This window comes from Rhineura floridana, chromosome 3 (assembly GCF_030035675.1).
Source record: "Rhineura floridana isolate rRhiFlo1 chromosome 3, rRhiFlo1.hap2, whole genome shotgun sequence".
Classification (NCBI taxonomy): Eukaryota; Metazoa; Chordata; class Lepidosauria; order Squamata; family Rhineuridae; genus Rhineura; species Rhineura floridana.
This window is the reverse complement of record NC_084482.1, coordinates 170,952,150-170,970,422: the sequence shown is the minus strand read 5'-3', so window position 1 is coordinate 170,970,422 and position 18,273 is coordinate 170,952,150. Positions and strand designations below refer to the sequence as shown.

Genomic DNA, 18,273 nt, shown 5'->3' with positions numbered 1-18,273 from the left:
ATACCAGCTAGCTTGGGTAATTTAGGGTGCTGGAATTAGGGATTGTGTGCCCTCGCCATGTCCTTTGTTCAGAAAAAAACCAGTTGCACAGTGTTTCTGTGTTATATTATGGCTTTTCTCCTATGGCTGGAACACCTACAAGGTTGTTGCTCTTGGCCAGCTCCCAGAATACAGCTTAAGCCTGAGTACTTAGTTATCATTGTCAGTAATTTATTAAGTAGCAATTATTAAATGCTGTTCTGAATATAAAACAGATCTGCTCCCACTCCCTATCCAACCCAGCAACACAAAAACCCAATAATAAACTACACAGAAATTTTATATTATAATCTAATAGACACATGTGCAATGGAAAAGAAGGATGACATAAGTAACCAACAAAGGGAGGTAACAGATAACATCCATTAGGTACAGTCAGGAAATATCTTGTTTGAAAGGATCTCAACAACAGAGGGGAGACAGTCTGATGGATGGCAAAAAATTAGATTGTTACATTTACAAGGAAGAGAATAGGAAAAGGAACAAAGGGGCGAGTGAGAAAAAGGAGCTATAAAGGGAAGAAGGAGTACTATCTGAATGAAGATTATAACCTGGGGACTAGGAGTGAATGAGAGAAAAAACAAAGCCATACAAGCTTTATCTATAAAAAGACCAAGGACTGCTTCATTCATTAATCCTAACTGAGCACAGTTTGAAATGTTGTTTTCTCAGATGTAAGAGCTGTTGGGTTGTATTCAACTAAGTCCTATGCAAAATGGGCCCACTGAAATTAATGAATCTATGCTAGTCATGTCTGTTAACTTTGGTGGGTCTATTCTGAGTAGGACTGGCATTGAATACCACCCATTCAGTTCAATACAGGTTTCTAGTTGGATTCAGGATTGCAATCTTACTGAAAGACCAAATGTTTGGAATCCTCCATGTAGCAGCTATGAGGGCTGGAAGCAGAGGTTATTGTTAAGGCAAATATACCCAGGACTATCCATGGTGCTGCTTTAAGAAGCCTCTTTCTTGTGCCATCAAAACCATCAAAATGATTTACTGCTGAGGTAACCAATTGCAGGCCTTCTCACGCTTTCAACAGAACATCCTTTCTATCCAGACTGTCCTCATCCACAGATTTCTCCTGCTGGGGTGTGTGCAGATGGCCTGAGTCAATATGGGGTGCATCTGTGTGCTTTTCTATGTGTTGAATAATCTTATAGAAAAACGTAGACTAAAACTATTGGTTGGGAAAATAACATTTATGAGAAGTATTGACCCCATTACTTTCACTATCTAAGCAGCTGTTTTTAATTTTTGTGCTAAAGCAAGACACTATGGAAACCTACCTTTCAATATAACAATTTTCAAATAGCCTTAGCTAAATATTGCTCTGACTATATCCCAGAACGAGGCCAGAAGAAGCACATATATTAAGACTACAGAACAAGTCAGATGTTAAATATCAGGTAATGAACACTTATGTCAGCTATGAATGATAGTTTCTTTGAATAAATAATAAAAAGTTAACTTTTGGGAAATGAATTCCAAGAACACTTACATCCCATGTGATGACCAATTCAGACTTGCTCCCACCTCCTCCACTTACTTCAGATGGTGGTACCTCAGGGACTGTGAAGAGAAAACACACATTACCTGCACAATACTCATGAATATAACAGGACACACATTAATTGAATGGTTCCAGAATTTAAGAGGTGAAACTGTCAATCCTGTACATGGACAAACATGGACATTTATTTGTTATGAACTTCAGTAAATATTTTACAGTAAACATTATTTACTAAAAAACTGAGCCAAGTCCAAGCCAAATAAATGCCATAGACATTTACTTGGCATGGACTTGACTCAGGTTTTTCCCAGTAAATAATATTTTTAAAACACTTGCCAAAGTGATGCTAGCCTTAGAGCTGTTCATATACACTACCACATCAGTTGAATTGTTTCTTCAAGAATCACTGTACAGCAGTAGCACCTGCTGAGGCAGCAGGGGAGGGCCTCTGTTGGTTTCTGAACACAGTGGGCCACTGCTGCTGACTGAGAGGCAGAGGGGAAGGGTGGAGAGCTTGGTGTGGTGTGTAGTGGCAGGAGCATTGGACTGGCTCCGCCACTGTGTGACATGAATTGCTGAGCCCTCTGTGCTTTGCCACTCCCCCTCTCAGTCAGCAGCAGTGAGCTGCTGGGTTTAGAAGCAGGGAGACCAATGGAGCCCCTCCTGCACCACCTTACCAGCTACTACTGCTCTGTGATGCATGACTCATTTGGCTAAATACATCACGACTCACAAAGGCAAACATTAATTTTATATGTTCACCTGCCCTCAACAACAATCTGGGAAATCAGATATCCAGTCCACCAAGTTATTTCAGTTCCATCAATAGATTTCATGCAGTATTCCTGATTAACAAGTGGGATCTTAACACAGCATTGTGGTGTATTTCCCACTCCCTAACAAATTTGGCTTCCATTTAGGAACAGGAGAATTGTAGTGCTGTTTTGGTTTCTTGGGCTGGGGGATTTGTGGTGTGGGGAAGGGATAAAGGATCCTTCTCCCCGCCTCCACTCCCTAAGGCCTTTCTTTGATGTGCTATGAAAGCAACCCTGGTTCCCTTGATGTTGTTGGACCCCCTGTTAACTCCTCAGCCAGTTTAGCCAATGGTCAGGGATGATGGGAGTTGTAGTTCAACAGCATCTGGGGACCCAAGAACAGTGTGTTAGAATGCTGCTAGCTCCAAACCTGAGCATTTTATAACTATATAGAGGCAGTGGGGGCAGGGTGTAGTTCTGGAGAGTGGGTAAGGGGGGAAAGTGTATTTCATAGAATCATAGAATAGTAGAGTTGGAAGGGGCCTATAAGGCCATCAAGTCCAGCCCCCTACTCAGTGCAAGAATCCAAATCAAAGCATTCCTGACAGATGGCTGTCCAGCTGCCTCTTGAATGCCTCCAGTGTCGGAGAGCCCACTACCTCTCTAGGTAATTGGTTCCATTGTCGTATGGCTCTAACAGTTAGGAAGTTTTTCCTGATGTCCACTCGAAATCTGGCTTCCTGCAACTTGAGCCCATTATTCTGTGTCCTGCACTCTGGGATGATTGAGAAGAGATCTCGGCCCTCCTCTGTGTGACAACCTGTGTGACAGAGTGCTATCATATCTACCCTCAGTCTTCTCAGGCTAAACATGCCCAGTTCTTTCAGTCTCTCCTCATAGGGCTTGGTTTCTAGTCCCCTGATCATCCTTGTTGCCCTCCTCTGAACCCGTTCCAGTTTGTCTGCATCCTTCTTGAAGTGTGGAGACCAGAACTGGACGTAGTATTAAAGATGAGGTCTAACCAGTGCTGAATAGAGGGGAACTAATACTTCACGCGGTTTGGAAACTATACTTCTGTTCATGCAGCCTAATATAGCATTTGCCTTTTTTGCAGCCACATCACACTGTTGACTCTTATTCAGCTTGTGATCAACGACAATTCCAAGATCCTTCTCACATGTCGTATGGCTGAGCCAAGTACCCCCCATCTTATAACTGTGCATTTGGTTTTTTTCCCCTAAGTGTAGAACTTTGCATTTATCCCTATTGAATTTCATTCTGTTGTTTTCAGCCCAATGCTCCAGCCTATCAAGGTCCCTTTGAATTTTGTTTCTGTCTTCCATGGTATTAGCTATGCCCCCCAACTTTGTATCATCTGCAAATTTGATAAACATGCTCTGTACCTCCTCATCCAAGTCATTAATAAAAATGTTGAAGAGCACTGGGCCCAGGACCGAGCCCTGTGTCACCCTACTCGTTACTTCTACCCAGTTTGAGAAGAAATCATTGATAAGCACTCTTTGAGTACGGTTCAGGAGCCAACTGTGGATCCACTTGATAGTTGTTCCATCCAGCCCACATTTAGCTAGCCTCCTAATCAGAATATCATACGGCACTTTGTCAAAAACTATGCTGAAGTCGAGATATATTATGTCCACAGCATTCCCACAGTCTACAAGGGAGGTTACCCAGTCGAAAAATGAGGTAAGATTAGTTTGGCAGGATTTGTTCTTCATAAATCCATGTTGGCTCCTAGTAATCACTGCATTGCTTTCAAGGTGCTTACAGACTGACTGCTTTATAATCTGCTCCAGAGTTTTTCCAGGGATTGATGTTAGGCTGACTGGTCTGTAGTTCCCCAGTTCCTCCTTTTTGAAGATAGGGACAACATTAGCTCTCCTCCAGTCATCCGGCACTTCACCAGTCCTCCACGATTTCGCAAAGATAATAGACAGCAGTTCTGAGAGTTCTTCAGCCAGTTCCTTCAATACTCTAGGATGCAGTTTATCAGGCCCTGCCTATTTGAACTCATTCAAAGTGATTAGGTATTCCTTGACTGTATGTCTGTCAAGCTCAAGCTCCAATCCTGACCCTTCTACTTCATGTTTCCCGGGAGGGTCATAGACCCTTGTTTGGGAGAAGATTGAGCCAAAGTAGGAATTGAGGACTTCTGCCTTTTCTTTGTCATCTGTTAGCATTTTGCCTTCCTCATTGAGTAGCTGTGCCACCATTTCTTTTCTATGTCTTTTACTATGGATGTACCTGAAGAAAGCTTTTTTGTTGCTTTTAGCATCCCTCGCTAACCTCAGCTCATTCTCAGCTTTAGCCCTCCTGACACCATCCCTGCAATTCCGTGATACCTGCCTGTGCTCTTCCTTTGTGGTCTGGCCTTTCCACTTCCTGTATGTGTCCTTTTTTGTTTTCAGGTCATCTCTAAGCTTTTTGTGAAGCCACTTTGGCTTCTTCTGTTGTTTCCCCCCTTTTTTCCTTGTTGGAATTGCTTGCCATTGTGCTTTTAGAATTTCCTTTTTTAGAAACTCCCACCCATCTTGGACTCTTTTTCTCATTAGGGTTGCTTGCCATGGAACCACACTTACAATTGTTCTGAGTTTATTGAAATCAGCTTTCCTGAAGTCCAGGGGGCGCGTATGGCTACTCTCAGCTTTTGCTTCTGTTAAAATCAAGAATTCAAGTATGTTGTGGTCATTTCCCCCCAGAATTCCCATAACTGCCATTTCATCCACCAAATCATCTCTATCAGTTAGAATCAAGTCCAGGAAAGCTGATCCTCTGGTTGCTTCCTCCACTTTCTGTAGGAGAAAGTTATCTCCAACACAAGTCAGAAATTTCTTGGAGGGGCCATGTTTGGCAGAATTTGTCTCCCAACAGATATCGGGATAATTGAAGTCCCCCATTACTACTACATCATGACTCCTCGAAACATTGGCAATTTTCCTGTCTTCTCTTTTGAAACATCAGTGTGTAGTGTAAGAGGAGGGGGTCTTTTAATCTCATGCATGTATTCCCCCAGCTCTAATCCTCCCTCTCCAGGATATTTACTACAGACTGTTGAGGGCTTGGGCAGGCTATTTCCTCTTCTTCTCTGTACTCCATTTTCTTTTTTTGTTTGTTTTCATCTGACACCCTACAACATTCCTTGTCTCCATTGCTCAAACACAGTCATAGACTTTTTTCTCTTATCCTAAATGCCATCAATATTTTGTAAGATCACAGGTTCTTGTGGATTGTTAAAAAAATCATTTTGTTTTAATTTACTAAAATGCATATTTTTGCATACATAGGGAGTCTTCCAAGTGTTTAAAAAACAGTATCTTATTTTTAACTCAACAATTCACTATTAGTGAGAACCATAACAATTATTAGTATTCTGAAGTGAATCCAGTTGTTTAATCCTGCTAAGTCTCTTGAAAGAAAGGAACCCTTCTTTGATCAAGGCCTGCAAAGTGATGAGCATATGCTGTGAGCATTGTTTGACTGGCAGATATATGTAAGTGGTGCTTGATTTCTTGTAGCTCAATGATGGGCAGAGCTGATTTTCATGTTACATTTATACTTAGTAATTAAAAGCTACATAAAATTAAGACATCCATTCTCAACTCCTCCTTAGGAGAATTATGCCATCCTGCTTTTTAGTGCTCTGCTGATAACTACTGCCAAACCACATTCTCTATACTTTTAAAAACTGTATAAACAAATTGTTTTGGCTACTGCAAGGAATACTCTGATTTTCACTTGTATTCACAAATCTTTCTACTTTCTAAACAATGGCAAAGCCATAATACTGCAGATAATAATTTTCTTATTCCTATGTAGGCTTATTTTCCCCCTTCACTTAAATATTCCAGGGCTGCACATCAAACACCACTACATAGTGACCTTCTTCGGTAATCTCCAACCTGTGGTGACTGAAATTGGTTTTCCTTATCTTAGGATGTGAGGGTCCACAGTATGTGCACTCTGCTATGCCTCGGCTAAGAATGTTCAAGGGTGCCAAAACCAAAGCATTAGACATGCTGGCAAAAGACTATGCTAAAGCCATTCTGTCAAGCAGTGCTGTGGCAACAATCTCTACCTCTTGCAGAATAGATAGGTGGGCTCAATATAATACAGTAGTATAGCAAGCACCCCACTGTTAAATTTGGCTTCTTTAGTTCAAGGAAGAGATTTTTAATACATGCATTCCAAAGTTGTCTGAGCATGCAATCATTCAAAGTTGCAGTCATGTATTAGGAATTTGGTAGTCACTGAGGGTGCCTTCAGATGGTAGTTTAATCCATTTCCCTGATGGTTCCTTCCCCCTTAATTTTCACTTTTTTTTTCTTTTCTGGTCTTTCACACAACATAGAAGCCAGTTCCGGAAATCTAACAGAATATAGTGGAAGTTTAGCACTTGTTTCCATGATAAATGATTCCAGAAATATTCCACTCACAAGCCTTAAAATCCAGTAAATTGCAGGAGTTTTGCGCTGTCAATTTCCCACTTTTTTTTTTAACCTCATGAAAATTGTGCCAGTATTTCAGCATACTGCAGCATAGGCGCAGGTAGCAGCCCCCCACAAAAAAAATGTCAGAAGCAAAAGGAAGATGGGTTACATAGAGATATGACAAGATACACTTGTGTAGTGAAGTATGGGGGAACTACAGTGCGCATGTGTATAATGGATGAGTGATGGAAACAAATTGTTCTCTGCAGCAGTGTGAAAGACATTTAGTACAACATGGCAGTGTATCGGTTGAAAAGCCATGATTCCCGGTACTGCGGTGTGAAAGGAATTTTAGAAATTGGGACAGAAGTGATACCATTATAATCTGTAAAACTAGCACAGCCTGAGTGTCAAGCACCCATCTCTTGAACTGCATAAAACGAAAGAAAAACAAATTTTACAAAAGTTAAAAACTGTAAAGGTCCAATTAGTTTGAAAACCTGCTACACTGAACTTGCATCAAATGAACGAAGCAAGCAAACAAAAAACCAACTAACCTGCCTCTTCAGTTCTTACTTTTTCTGAGGGTAAACTAGGCTCTCCACCTCCAATCCTGTTACTGGCAACTATACGAAATTCATATTCAACCCAAGGGTTTAATTCTACTGTGGTGGCTGTGAATGTTTTCCCATCAATGACATCAGGAACTGTAACAGAATATTTTGAGTGAAATTGTGAATTCCTGGTTTCCTTCACAGTAAAATATTCAAATGCAGTTATGAACACTTCAAAAATCTTTCCCTTTACCTGTTGTGACCCTCTGCCAACCCACTGAAAAAGGCGTCCTGGCCTGTATTGTATAACTAGTGATTGGACTGTGATTATCTAAGCCCTCATACCAAGAAAGCCGGGCTGTAGTAGCTGTTATTTCATCCACTTTTACACGTTCAGGTGGTCCAGGTGAGCCTAATGGAATAAGATACATTTTTAAATTGGAAGGGTGTTATTAAAAGCACCACTTATTTTACAAATCTCTAAACACAGTAACAAATGATTTTTATTTTGCCATCACTGTGGGGGAAAGAAAACATTTTAGATTGCAATAAAAGTGCATGTTTTTATTTACTAAGCTCCTGTTTGGTTATTTTATAGCTGTGAAAGCAAATTCTGAAACAGCAATTCCACAAGTAGAGAGCAGATGATGTATTCTTCCAGGGACCTCTATTCAGCAGGATTTCACTACCTTATCAAATCAATGTATTTTACTTTAGTCCTTGATATCCTGCCTTAATCTGCTAATATATCTTTTTGGTTTGACAATATGTTATCTAAAGCAGTTTTTGCAATGATGCTCACTTTCTAGTCATTTACCCCAAAACAGCACCATATTAGCACCTTAGACAGCAATTTAGCCCTGGAAGCTTTCTTCAGCATTCTAGAAAATCAGGATTATCTGCAATTTACAAAATATACCAGTATTTTTTTTAAAAAAAATACAATAATTAAGGAAGAACAAATGAAATGTTATTTTAAAGAAAAGTAGCATAGCCATAGATGGAACTTGTCACATTCACTTTAACACATACTCAAGACACTTTTTAAGAGTCTAGTCTCACAAGTTTATATTTTGAAAACATTGAATTGTCCATATTGCAATTATGTGATAAGGCAGGTTAAAAATGAAACAAATGGCAATACCAGGCTGAAGCCAGATTATGAAAAAATGTATTTAATGTTTTTTTATTCTAGTATGTTGAAAATCCATGTCTCATTAAGAAAGCTTGCAGTATTAATCCACACATGTATATACATCACTTTATGATGCTTAGTGACACACAGCTAAAGGTAGGGGCTGACTTCACTGAAATGTATTGTGCTTGTATTGAATGAGGTGACATAATAGTTTGTGCCAGTTAATCTGCAATGGCTGTTTCACAAACAGAAGTCATCACTTGATGTTGGAGACACTGGGCAAAATCTAACATCATGTGTGAGCTTCTGCTTACACAATGGGACTTCCTCTTCATCTCCCTGCACCTCCCCAAATCTGCTTCAGTGGGTTGGCGAAGCCTTCAGAGCAGATTTGGCAGAATGCAGGGGGAGGAGAGGAAGTCCCACTGCACAAGCAGAAGTCTGTTTTCCTGGCAGGTGGACACAGTTTGATATGGGTCACATGTGTAATTAATTGAGGCTTTGCTCATTTCAGCCATCCTACAGTATTTCATGCTCTGGGATCATGGTTTTGAGCATCCTAATCTTTAAAAAAATACACAAATAAATAATAAACGCCACCAGGATCAAATCACTCTCTTGGATGGAAGATATTGGGTTTGTGCTAGCAGAAAGTGCTCAACCTTGTAATAGCAGGGCATCCAATTTTTACTGTTCCACCCTACCCACCGCCCTCCACCCAAAAGGCTGCTATTGAGAGTTGGAGGATCCTCCAGAACAGCATGGGATATAATGCAGAGGGCTGCAATAGTTAGGGGGATTCGTGAAAATTGAATACCATGCCACTCATGAGCATGAGCACCTCCTGCTAGTGCAAAGCCATAATTTAATGCTACCCACTGATAACAATTTGGCAAATTCCTAATGCATTCAGAAGGTGTCTTTGACCACAGCTGATTTAGCGCCATCTGGCTAAGTCTGCTCATCCTTAAGATGCCCCCCCAATGTTTGTTCTAATAGCTCCACAGTCCTGTAGACCTAATAATCAATGTTTTAAATACTTCACCTGCTTGTCAGTTTGGAGGAAGAGATATCTGAGTAGTTGCCAAAATATATAATTTTGGGAAGTTATGCATGAATTTTTCCCCTATGCTTTTACAGTTCTCTGTCCTAGCAGATTCAGTGCTAGAGACTAAATGGCATTTGGGCTTTCAATAGCAACAAGGTGTATTTGCTCTCTCTCCCCCCCAACCAAACATATAGCCTGTGTTTCCATATCTTTATCTTTATCTTTATCGTTTCCATATCTCAGAAATCCATGGGAAGCAGTATGGAAACATTCAGAGGGTGTCTCCCACCACAGCTGATTTAGCACTATCTGGCTAAATCGATCATCTACAAAAAGATGCCAAGTAGAACAGGGGTTCTAAGTCTCTCTCTTTGTCTTATTGTGTCAGTAATGCTGATCCTGCTCGCTCTTGATGTGCACTTTGGATAAGCAGGAAATCAGCATGGAAACAGGAACAATTATGGTTTGCAAATCAGTGCCTGACACTTAAAAACAAGACAAAACTCTCAACCTCAATTTGGAAGCACCCTAAGGAAAGTGAAATAAAAGTGAATGAGACGTTATCATCAATATTTGATTTAGGAAATTGCATCCAACGCCTTGGTCTTGGGAAGTAAGTAGCATTACTCATAAAAGTGAATACCTCGGACAATGAGTTCTGCTGCAGATGACACACTATCCACCTCTGTCTTCACCATGCACACATATTTTCCACTGTGCTTCAGCAGGATGTTCCTAATCATTAAGTCCCCTGATGCACTCTGTTGAGAGGAATATTTTTTAAAAAAAACAAGTACATTCAGAAAAACATAGGAACATAAGTAATACATTTAAAAAATAGGAACATAATAAGAGCCTGCTGGTTCAGGCCAATTGCCCATCTAGTCCAGCATCCTGTTCTCACAGTGGCCATCTAGATGCCTATGGGAATCCCACAAGCAGGACCTGAGAGCAAGAGCGCTCTCCCCTCCTGCAATTTCCAGCAACTAGTATTCAGAAGCATATGGTGTCTGACTGAGGGGGACAGCACAGCCATCACGGTTGTAGCTATTGAGAGCCTTATCCTCCATGAATTTGTCTAATCCTCTTTTAAACCAGTTAGCCAGATAGCACACTCCATTTCTTGGTTCAATAGCATTTTCCCCCAGGGACAGGGAGAAATACAGGAAGATACTTAGTCAGATCATTAGTCTATCTAGCTCACTATTGTCAACAATGACTGGCAGCAGCTCTCCAAGGTTTCAGGCAGGAGTCCTTCCCAGTCCGACCTGGCGATGCCAGGGATTGAACCTGGAGCCTTTTGCATGAAAGCTTGAGGTGTACCACTGAGCTACAACTTTTTCCCAAGGGGAGGAAACTAGCTTTGAAAGAACACTGCTATAATGCAGCCTATCAAGAGAGACAGAACACAATGGAATATGACAGAGCAAGATGAAATTTTCAGTAGCTAGGCTTGCTTCCCTGGAGAATTTTGAGAAAGCAAAAGAAGGGGAAAGTAATAAAAAGGTACCCTTTAAATTTAGATAATGAAAGGCACGAGTAGGCCATTGGCCGTGACCTGACTTTCCTTCTGTCAAGATGTAAGATGCTTAAAAAAAACAAAAACAAGCAAAAAATTGTTCCAAATTGGATTCTTAGTAAGGGTCATAGGGTCCCAGCTCTAAAGGGAGAAACATTCCTTTTAGCCATATCTGGTTTGTGTTGCACCCATTTGGAATACCCTGCCAGAATGTTCAGATATTGTTAGGCAGACCAATTTCCTTTTGAGAGAGAATGAACTGCCAGACAGAACTAGGTCAGATTGTTTTGACCTATGGAAGATCAGGAAAATTAATAAGCAGACCTGTCTTGGACTGCTTAGAATGATGATGTGGAACAAATTCTGTCTAAAGATACCATGGGACTCAGAATTAGAATCCTGGTAGCCATATTCTGGCTCCTTTGCACCTATGCTATTGAGGCAAAAAGACAGAGGTGTAAATACAGAGAGTCAGATCTCTGCAGTTGGGTGCCATCAATCCAAATGTCTGGGCAAAGGTACTATAGGCACAGCAAGCCTGTCATCTGCTCTGCCCAGGCTGAGCCTTGTTAGCTTAAGAACCTGTCAAGTTATCCATGGAAATAACAGGTCCCTTATTATCCCAGGACCTGCTTCTTCATTTAGCCTTAGTAATTTAAACTTCTGTCTGCCATCTGACTCTGATACTGCCTATGATTCCAGTTACTAGCAGAAACAAACATTCAGCCCCATCTTGGGAAGACAGGTGTGCTTTACATACGGAGATGAACTTATACAAGAGAAGCCAAATGACCTGAGTACTCATTGCTCTATCCAGAGATGTGTATAATGAGAATCATCTTAAAAGGGAAGTAGCTCTTAGAGGCATTAAAAACTCTGGTTCCAATAACAGAAGATGGACAAGTCTCTCTCCCTCTCTCTCTCTCTCTCATTTTTCAAACTTGCAAAACATTATCTTCTCAAACCACAAATGTCTATTGCGACTTCACACTTCAAGACATTACACTTCACATGACCCTTAACAATGTATCAGTGTCAGGCATTTGTATGTTTCTGTCAAATAAGATCATTTCACATTGTGCATGTGTGCTTTTACAGATATCAGCAACCCACAATGATTTTTCATTTTCTGTACTATAACAATAAATAATAAAGGAATTAAAGAGAAGAATTATAACTAAAATTAGGAAAGGAGTTTGAAAAAGGAATGCATTTTATTTTCTAAGGCTACAAAAAAAACCCAGCATGTCCACGAGCACCAAACATTAATCCCATGAGAAGAAAAAATTAAAGATAACAAGAAGACCTATTGAGAGCATCTTAAGTATGAAGCCATGCTCACATGAATAAAAAATGTGGACTTTGTTGCAAAGGGACTATTTGGTCATTTTGGATTGTGATTTCGTGTTTGGGGGGTGTATAAGAGACCTTTTATAAACTGATGGAAAGAAAGTAATTTAATGACTATGCTTTTTTTGGATTGCAGGAAAGATTTTGCAGGTGCGTGTAGAATTTATGCACTATGTGTGCATATATGTGTGTGCTGCATTTATGTGCATGTGTGCGCCCTACTCACTAGCATGAGGATCTAGAAGATTGGCATGCAGCCCTCAGGCTCAAAAAGGTTCCCCAGATCTGATTTAGATACTTTATTTTCCTCATGTTCCCTTATGATCACAGTTGGTATCACTTGACATTTCTAATCAAATTATTTTCAGGAGCCTTTGTTTTTAGAAAATAAGTAAGAGTGTGATTTAAACCAAATGTTATGTTTTGCTGTAATATACTACATGCCCTTTCAATGAAGTTTTGGAAGTGACAGTCTTAATTGAAAGGCTTATGTACCTTGATATTATTAGCCATTTCTTGGCATAAGACAAGGTGGAAAATGAGAGAGTGTTCCTCTTATTGTATAAAATTAATGGAAAAGAAAGTGGTGTTAAAAAGTGCAGACTGAAATTCTTCCAGACAGAAAGAGCACAACACACAAATTCACAGAATACAGTGAGAAATGATGGTGTAAAGCAATCCTCAAGGCAAAAACACACACTAGGAAATGCATAGTATGTAGCCTCTTCTCAGTGCAGTAATTCATTTACTAAAATGAACCTTGTACTAAGCCCCTATCTGGACAGGGATAACCTGGCTTCAGTTGTCCATGCTCTGGTAACCTCCAAGTTATTTTACTGCAATGCGCTCTACGTGGGGTTGCCTTTGAAGATGGTTTGGAAGCTGCAGCTTGTGCAAAATGCAGTGGCCAGATTGGTAACAGGGACTAGACGGTTCAAACATATAAAACCAATTCTGGCCCACTTGCATTGGCTGCCTGTATGTTTCCGAGCTCGATTCAAGGTGCTGGTTTTAACCTATAAAGCCTTACATGGCTTAGGACCACAATACCTGATGGAATGCCTCTCCCGACACGAACACACCCGTACACTACGCTCAGCATCATAGGCCCTCCTCCGGGTGCCTACTCCGAGGGAAGCTGGGAGTCTGGCAACAAGGGAGAGGGCCTTCTCAGTGGTGGCCCCCAAATTATTTAATGATCTCCCTGACGAGGTGCACCTGGCACCAACAATGTTATCTTTTCGGCTCCAGGTCAAGACTTTCCTCTTCTCCCAGGCATTTTAACATGTGTTTTTAAATTGCTTTTTAAAAAATGTGTTTTTAAATTTGTATATTTGTTTTTAATGTTTTTAATTTTTGTAAACCACCCAGACAGCTTTGGCTATGGGGCGGCATACAAATGCAACAAATGCAGCAAACAAACAAACAAACAACTAAAGGACAAATTGGGATTGTTAAACAGAACATTTTTCTTCCTTTCTTTTTAAAAAAGCTTCAGTGCTCCTCTGATAACAAGTTTGAATAGACAAAACCATGCCATATCTAATCACAACAAACAACATCATGCTGGATAGAGAGAGAAAGTTGACTTCCAATATTAATCATTCATCATATCACCAAGAATGTGCTATCAGAGCCTTTGGATTTTATGTACATCAGTCTTGGCTATCACAAAAATGCTACAGCAACATGCTCTCAAACTGTCAATGTTTCTTGGATACTTGGCAGTAGAAGATATTTCATTCACATCTTCAGCCAGCAAAATTAGATCTATGCTGCTGTTACTGACAAGTTACAATGATGGGAAAGTCACCTTCCCTGCTGAGCACTATGCTGACCCATGGAACACAAATCACCAACAGTCTGGGTGGAATTAAAACCAGTGAACAACATTGTAACCACTTTTTATACCGATACCCACACAATTTCAGTTGATATTAGGCTTTCTGACATGATGATATCTACAATGGCTTATAGGCAGCATGTTGACAATGCAGAAGTTGCTTGCATCATCCATCAAGCAGAATGGGTAGGACAAATTATGTTTAATTCTCACACTGTTTGGGAACCTGTGGAGGGAGGGTGAGATTTGCTTGCTACACACTAGGTAACACATAACTTCTAAGAACTGCAATAGGCATAATTACTTACATATACATGCATACATTTGTGCTGTCCAGCCTATCTTGTGTGTGCTTTTCTGAAGAAGTGTCACCTCAGTTATTGCATATTCCACTCTTTCCTCACCCCACACAGATACACAGTGAGTGAAAGAATGAGCAGAGGGCATGTAGGGCTGCACCACTCACCTGACCTCTGTCTTGCTGAATCGCTGCTGGGACAGAGAGGGGGAGGTGGCAGTAAGATTGCCATGGTTGTCATAACACTGGCAGATTGGTTCCACCAGCACATTTGCACCATGCTGGCCTCGCCGCTGCCTCACTCCTCTCCCTTTCTGTCCCAGTATGCAACAGTAGCTGAGAGAGAGGGAAGTCAGGTGAACAGTGCAGCCCCGCCATGCCATCAGCTACTTAGTCAAGGTTAGGGTTTTGTTCTTTACTTGCAAAGGTGGGTGGGAACTGAATGAAGAGGAAAGGTGACCCAAGCCATCTGGAATTTGTGGACCCTGAGTAACTTACAAACCCCCTTAACAGTTTGATAATATTTGCAAGGAATGCTTGCAAAGCCAGATATATTTTTTTAGGCAAATGTAGGCCTAATAATATTTATTATTTATTTATTTAATTTGTATCCCTATAATATGAGGAAATTAGCAATTTCACATCAGTTCTTACAGAACTGTCCAGTGAAAGGCTTTCTATCGCAGATGACTTGTTTTTATGATTTATCAGATTTTATTATGTTGTTTTGATTTTTTTAAAAAAATTGATTGTTTTAATATTGTATTGATTTTTGAGTTTTACGTACACTGTCCTGGAATCCATGTTTTGAATGAAGGAATGATGTAGACATTTTCAAAATAAAATAATATAAAATTAAATTAAAAACGTTTATTTGCCAATAAGCCCTAGGACAAATATTTACATCATCATCATCATCATCGTAGTAGTAGTAGTAGTAGTAGTAGTAGTAGTAGTAGTAGTAAATTTCTTATCCATCCTTCACCATATGGTCCCAATGTAAAAATACAATATTAAATAAAATATGAATTTGTCCTGCCTTACTGTTAGCATACATTGCCAAAAATAAATGGTGCACTTTTTTTCCTCAGCTAGGCAAGACTTCCAATTTTAATACACACATACTCTTTAAAGATGTGGGGCAATTTGATGGATGTACCAGAGTAACAGGACTGACAGGATTGCAGTTCCTAGTCCTCACGTTGGCAGTTAGTACACCTGTTCTGAATTTGGATTGGCTTTAACTAGTTATGAATGTTCCAGACCAAGCATCTAAATTAATAAAGTTGTGGCTGTTAGTTAACTTTCACTTGCTTGGACTTTTATTTCAGAGGTGATGTGGAAATTGAAAGACAGTAAAAGTTAGATGCTTGAATAACATTTCAATATGCTAAATCTCTGCTACATGCCAAACAGTGATCACTTGATCTATCTTTATGTCTAAGCACCTAGACCTTCCAGTAGTTTTTCTCTTTTTGAATCCTGGCCCTATTTTTCTCCACAGTTTCATGGCATATGTATCCTGAAAACCATCCTACTCTGCTTTGAAGCATGTTAGTTCTAAAAGTCAAGTAGAAATGATGGCTTTGATAGGCACTGCTGGGTTGAATTCAGAGCTTAATGTAATGTGAAGTGATAGAGTCATATAAAGTGATCCAGCATTCTTCTTTTGGCTTGAAAAGACCGGCAATATAAGGTACAGAATATGGGTCCTACATACTGGGTGTTAGAAGCCAGAATGAGAGGTTTTTCAGTGCAGAAAACAAAAGTTGTGTTTCATTCTGAACGAGTACTCTCTGCCTCAGCCTCTGTCAATGAATAGTTAAAAATGTTACCCTTTAAAATAAAAGTGGAATAAAATAATTGTATTAATGCTTAATATTGTGGAAGTACACCCAGCTATTTACAAAGAGGACAAGTATTGTTTTAAATGGCCTACATAAATTAAGGGTGAGTCCATGTGAAAAGCAATTCTGATTAGGTATGATGGTGATGTGATTTTTTCCCTTCCAGCTGGAGTTCTTCAAGGCTTCAAGAGGTGCTGTGTTGGAGCTTTCCAAAACCACTGGTTTGTTTATTTTAAAAAAGGGTATTTACTGCTAGGAGACCGGAGCTGAAAAGTACACCCACGCACATGTGCAGAACACCACATACAGTGCTTTGGGTTCCTGCCATTAACAATTAGAGGAGTGCAGCTGTTTTGTACAAACACTGCATTTTGTAAAAATCCAGTGTTATAAGTACACATCATCATTTTTTAATTCTCTTTCATATGAAAAATAATTTTGATTTGAAAAAGATAGCTTTATTATAACAAGGGGAAAATTCATTGTGGATCAGCCCCCCATGACTGCTATTTGACTTGGGAGCAAAGCTCTTATTGGTGCCATAGTGTAGGCAAATGTTTAAAACTCCTCTCTCCTCATTCCACAGTGCCATTTTGGGTTGGCTTCCAGCTGCAGTTTGGCAAAGAAGAAAGCAAGCATGCTATGGTCCTAGGCTATGGTCTGAAGGCACATGAGGCCACCACTTTGCTGAAGCTAAGCAAGTCTGGGTCTGGTCAGTGCCTGGATGGGAGACTGCCTGGGAACCACATGTATGCCACCTTGGGTTCCATAGTGAAAGAAAAACGGGGTATATATGTAATAAATAAATAATAAATATTTAGTAAAGAAAGAAAAAATCCCAAATGGCCATTTTGGGATTGTTATGTGTAATTTGGCCTTAAGCATATACAGTGGCATCCAACGCTATATTGTTCCATGGATGGGGGTCTAACATTCACATCAAACAAGGAGACATGGAGACCTCACCCATATCCTTGCACAACACATAAACTATTGCAAAACAGAATCTGTAAAATCAACCAACCTGTGTACAACTAATAGAGGGATAGGTTTTTTTCAGAACTGCCTCTTTTGTTGAATCAGTTTACAATACAAAGCAAACCCCACACTACCATTAGTAGTTCAATGGTGATATAATTGTTTTTGTCATGATAAAGCTACACTATACTAAATTTAAAACAATCAAACATTTTTTGCCTTTTCCAGTTGACCTTTAGAGTTTTATAGCTAAAGGAAGATAAATAAATACTTTACAACTTACCCCACCTACTCTCTCAAAATGAGATGCATCTTTTCTGAAGTCAGTCAGTGCACTATTAAAATACCATGTAAAACTTATATCCAGCAGGGGATCATGCTGAACTTGACAGGGCAAGATAACACTTTCCCCTACAGAAACATCCATGTTTGAAGGTGCCAGAGTTATCCGAGTTGGCTCTGTGGAGAACAGGCAGAGTCAATTTTAGCTGTTTGGGTTACTGTTCTACTTTCCTGCATAGTATTTTTTTTTAAATCCTATAATTTTCTATATAACTCACACACACAAATAATTTGAGTCAGAGACTTTAGTACAGTTTCTGTGCCCCAAAGATTTTCCAAGCTCCAATCAAGCATCTTTTAGGAATGTTAGAAGACATGTTTAACCAGGGCAGTAATTTCATCAGCAGTACTTCTCCAAAGTGGGTGGAAAATGAAAAAATGATGAAAAAAACAAGCTGTGCAAAATCTGCCTTTGAAACAGGAATATGCTGTGAAAGAATCTAGGCACAGAAGTACAAGCCTAAAGAGATGATTGAACAGAATGACAACCAGAGAATGTGGAAGGTGCCTTTTTATGTGCTATGAAACAAGCAATTCAAATACTTAGCACTGTCCTTGTCAAAAATCCTTCTTTCCTGCTTTTTTGGAATTATCTCTTTTT

General features: G+C 39.8%; 1 protein-coding gene across 2 annotated transcripts in view; it reads right to left on the bottom strand.

The window, feature by feature from the left end:
- Positions 1 to 18,273, bottom strand: part of CNTN3 (contactin 3) — a 411,452-nt gene that overhangs the window by 25,301 nt on the left and 367,878 nt on the right. For both annotated transcript variants that reach the window (XM_061618591.1, XM_061618592.1), the window contains exons 11-15: positions 17,614 to 17,789; positions 10,139 to 10,256; positions 7,563 to 7,721; positions 7,313 to 7,462; positions 1,544 to 1,614 (exon numbers count right to left, since the gene is read on the bottom strand). In XM_061618591.1, the coding sequence (XP_061474575.1) occupies positions 1,544 to 1,614; positions 7,313 to 7,462; positions 7,563 to 7,721; positions 10,139 to 10,256; positions 17,614 to 17,789 (674 nt within the window). The remainder of the gene's footprint in view (positions 1 to 1,543; positions 1,615 to 7,312; positions 7,463 to 7,562; positions 7,722 to 10,138; positions 10,257 to 17,613; positions 17,790 to 18,273) is intronic.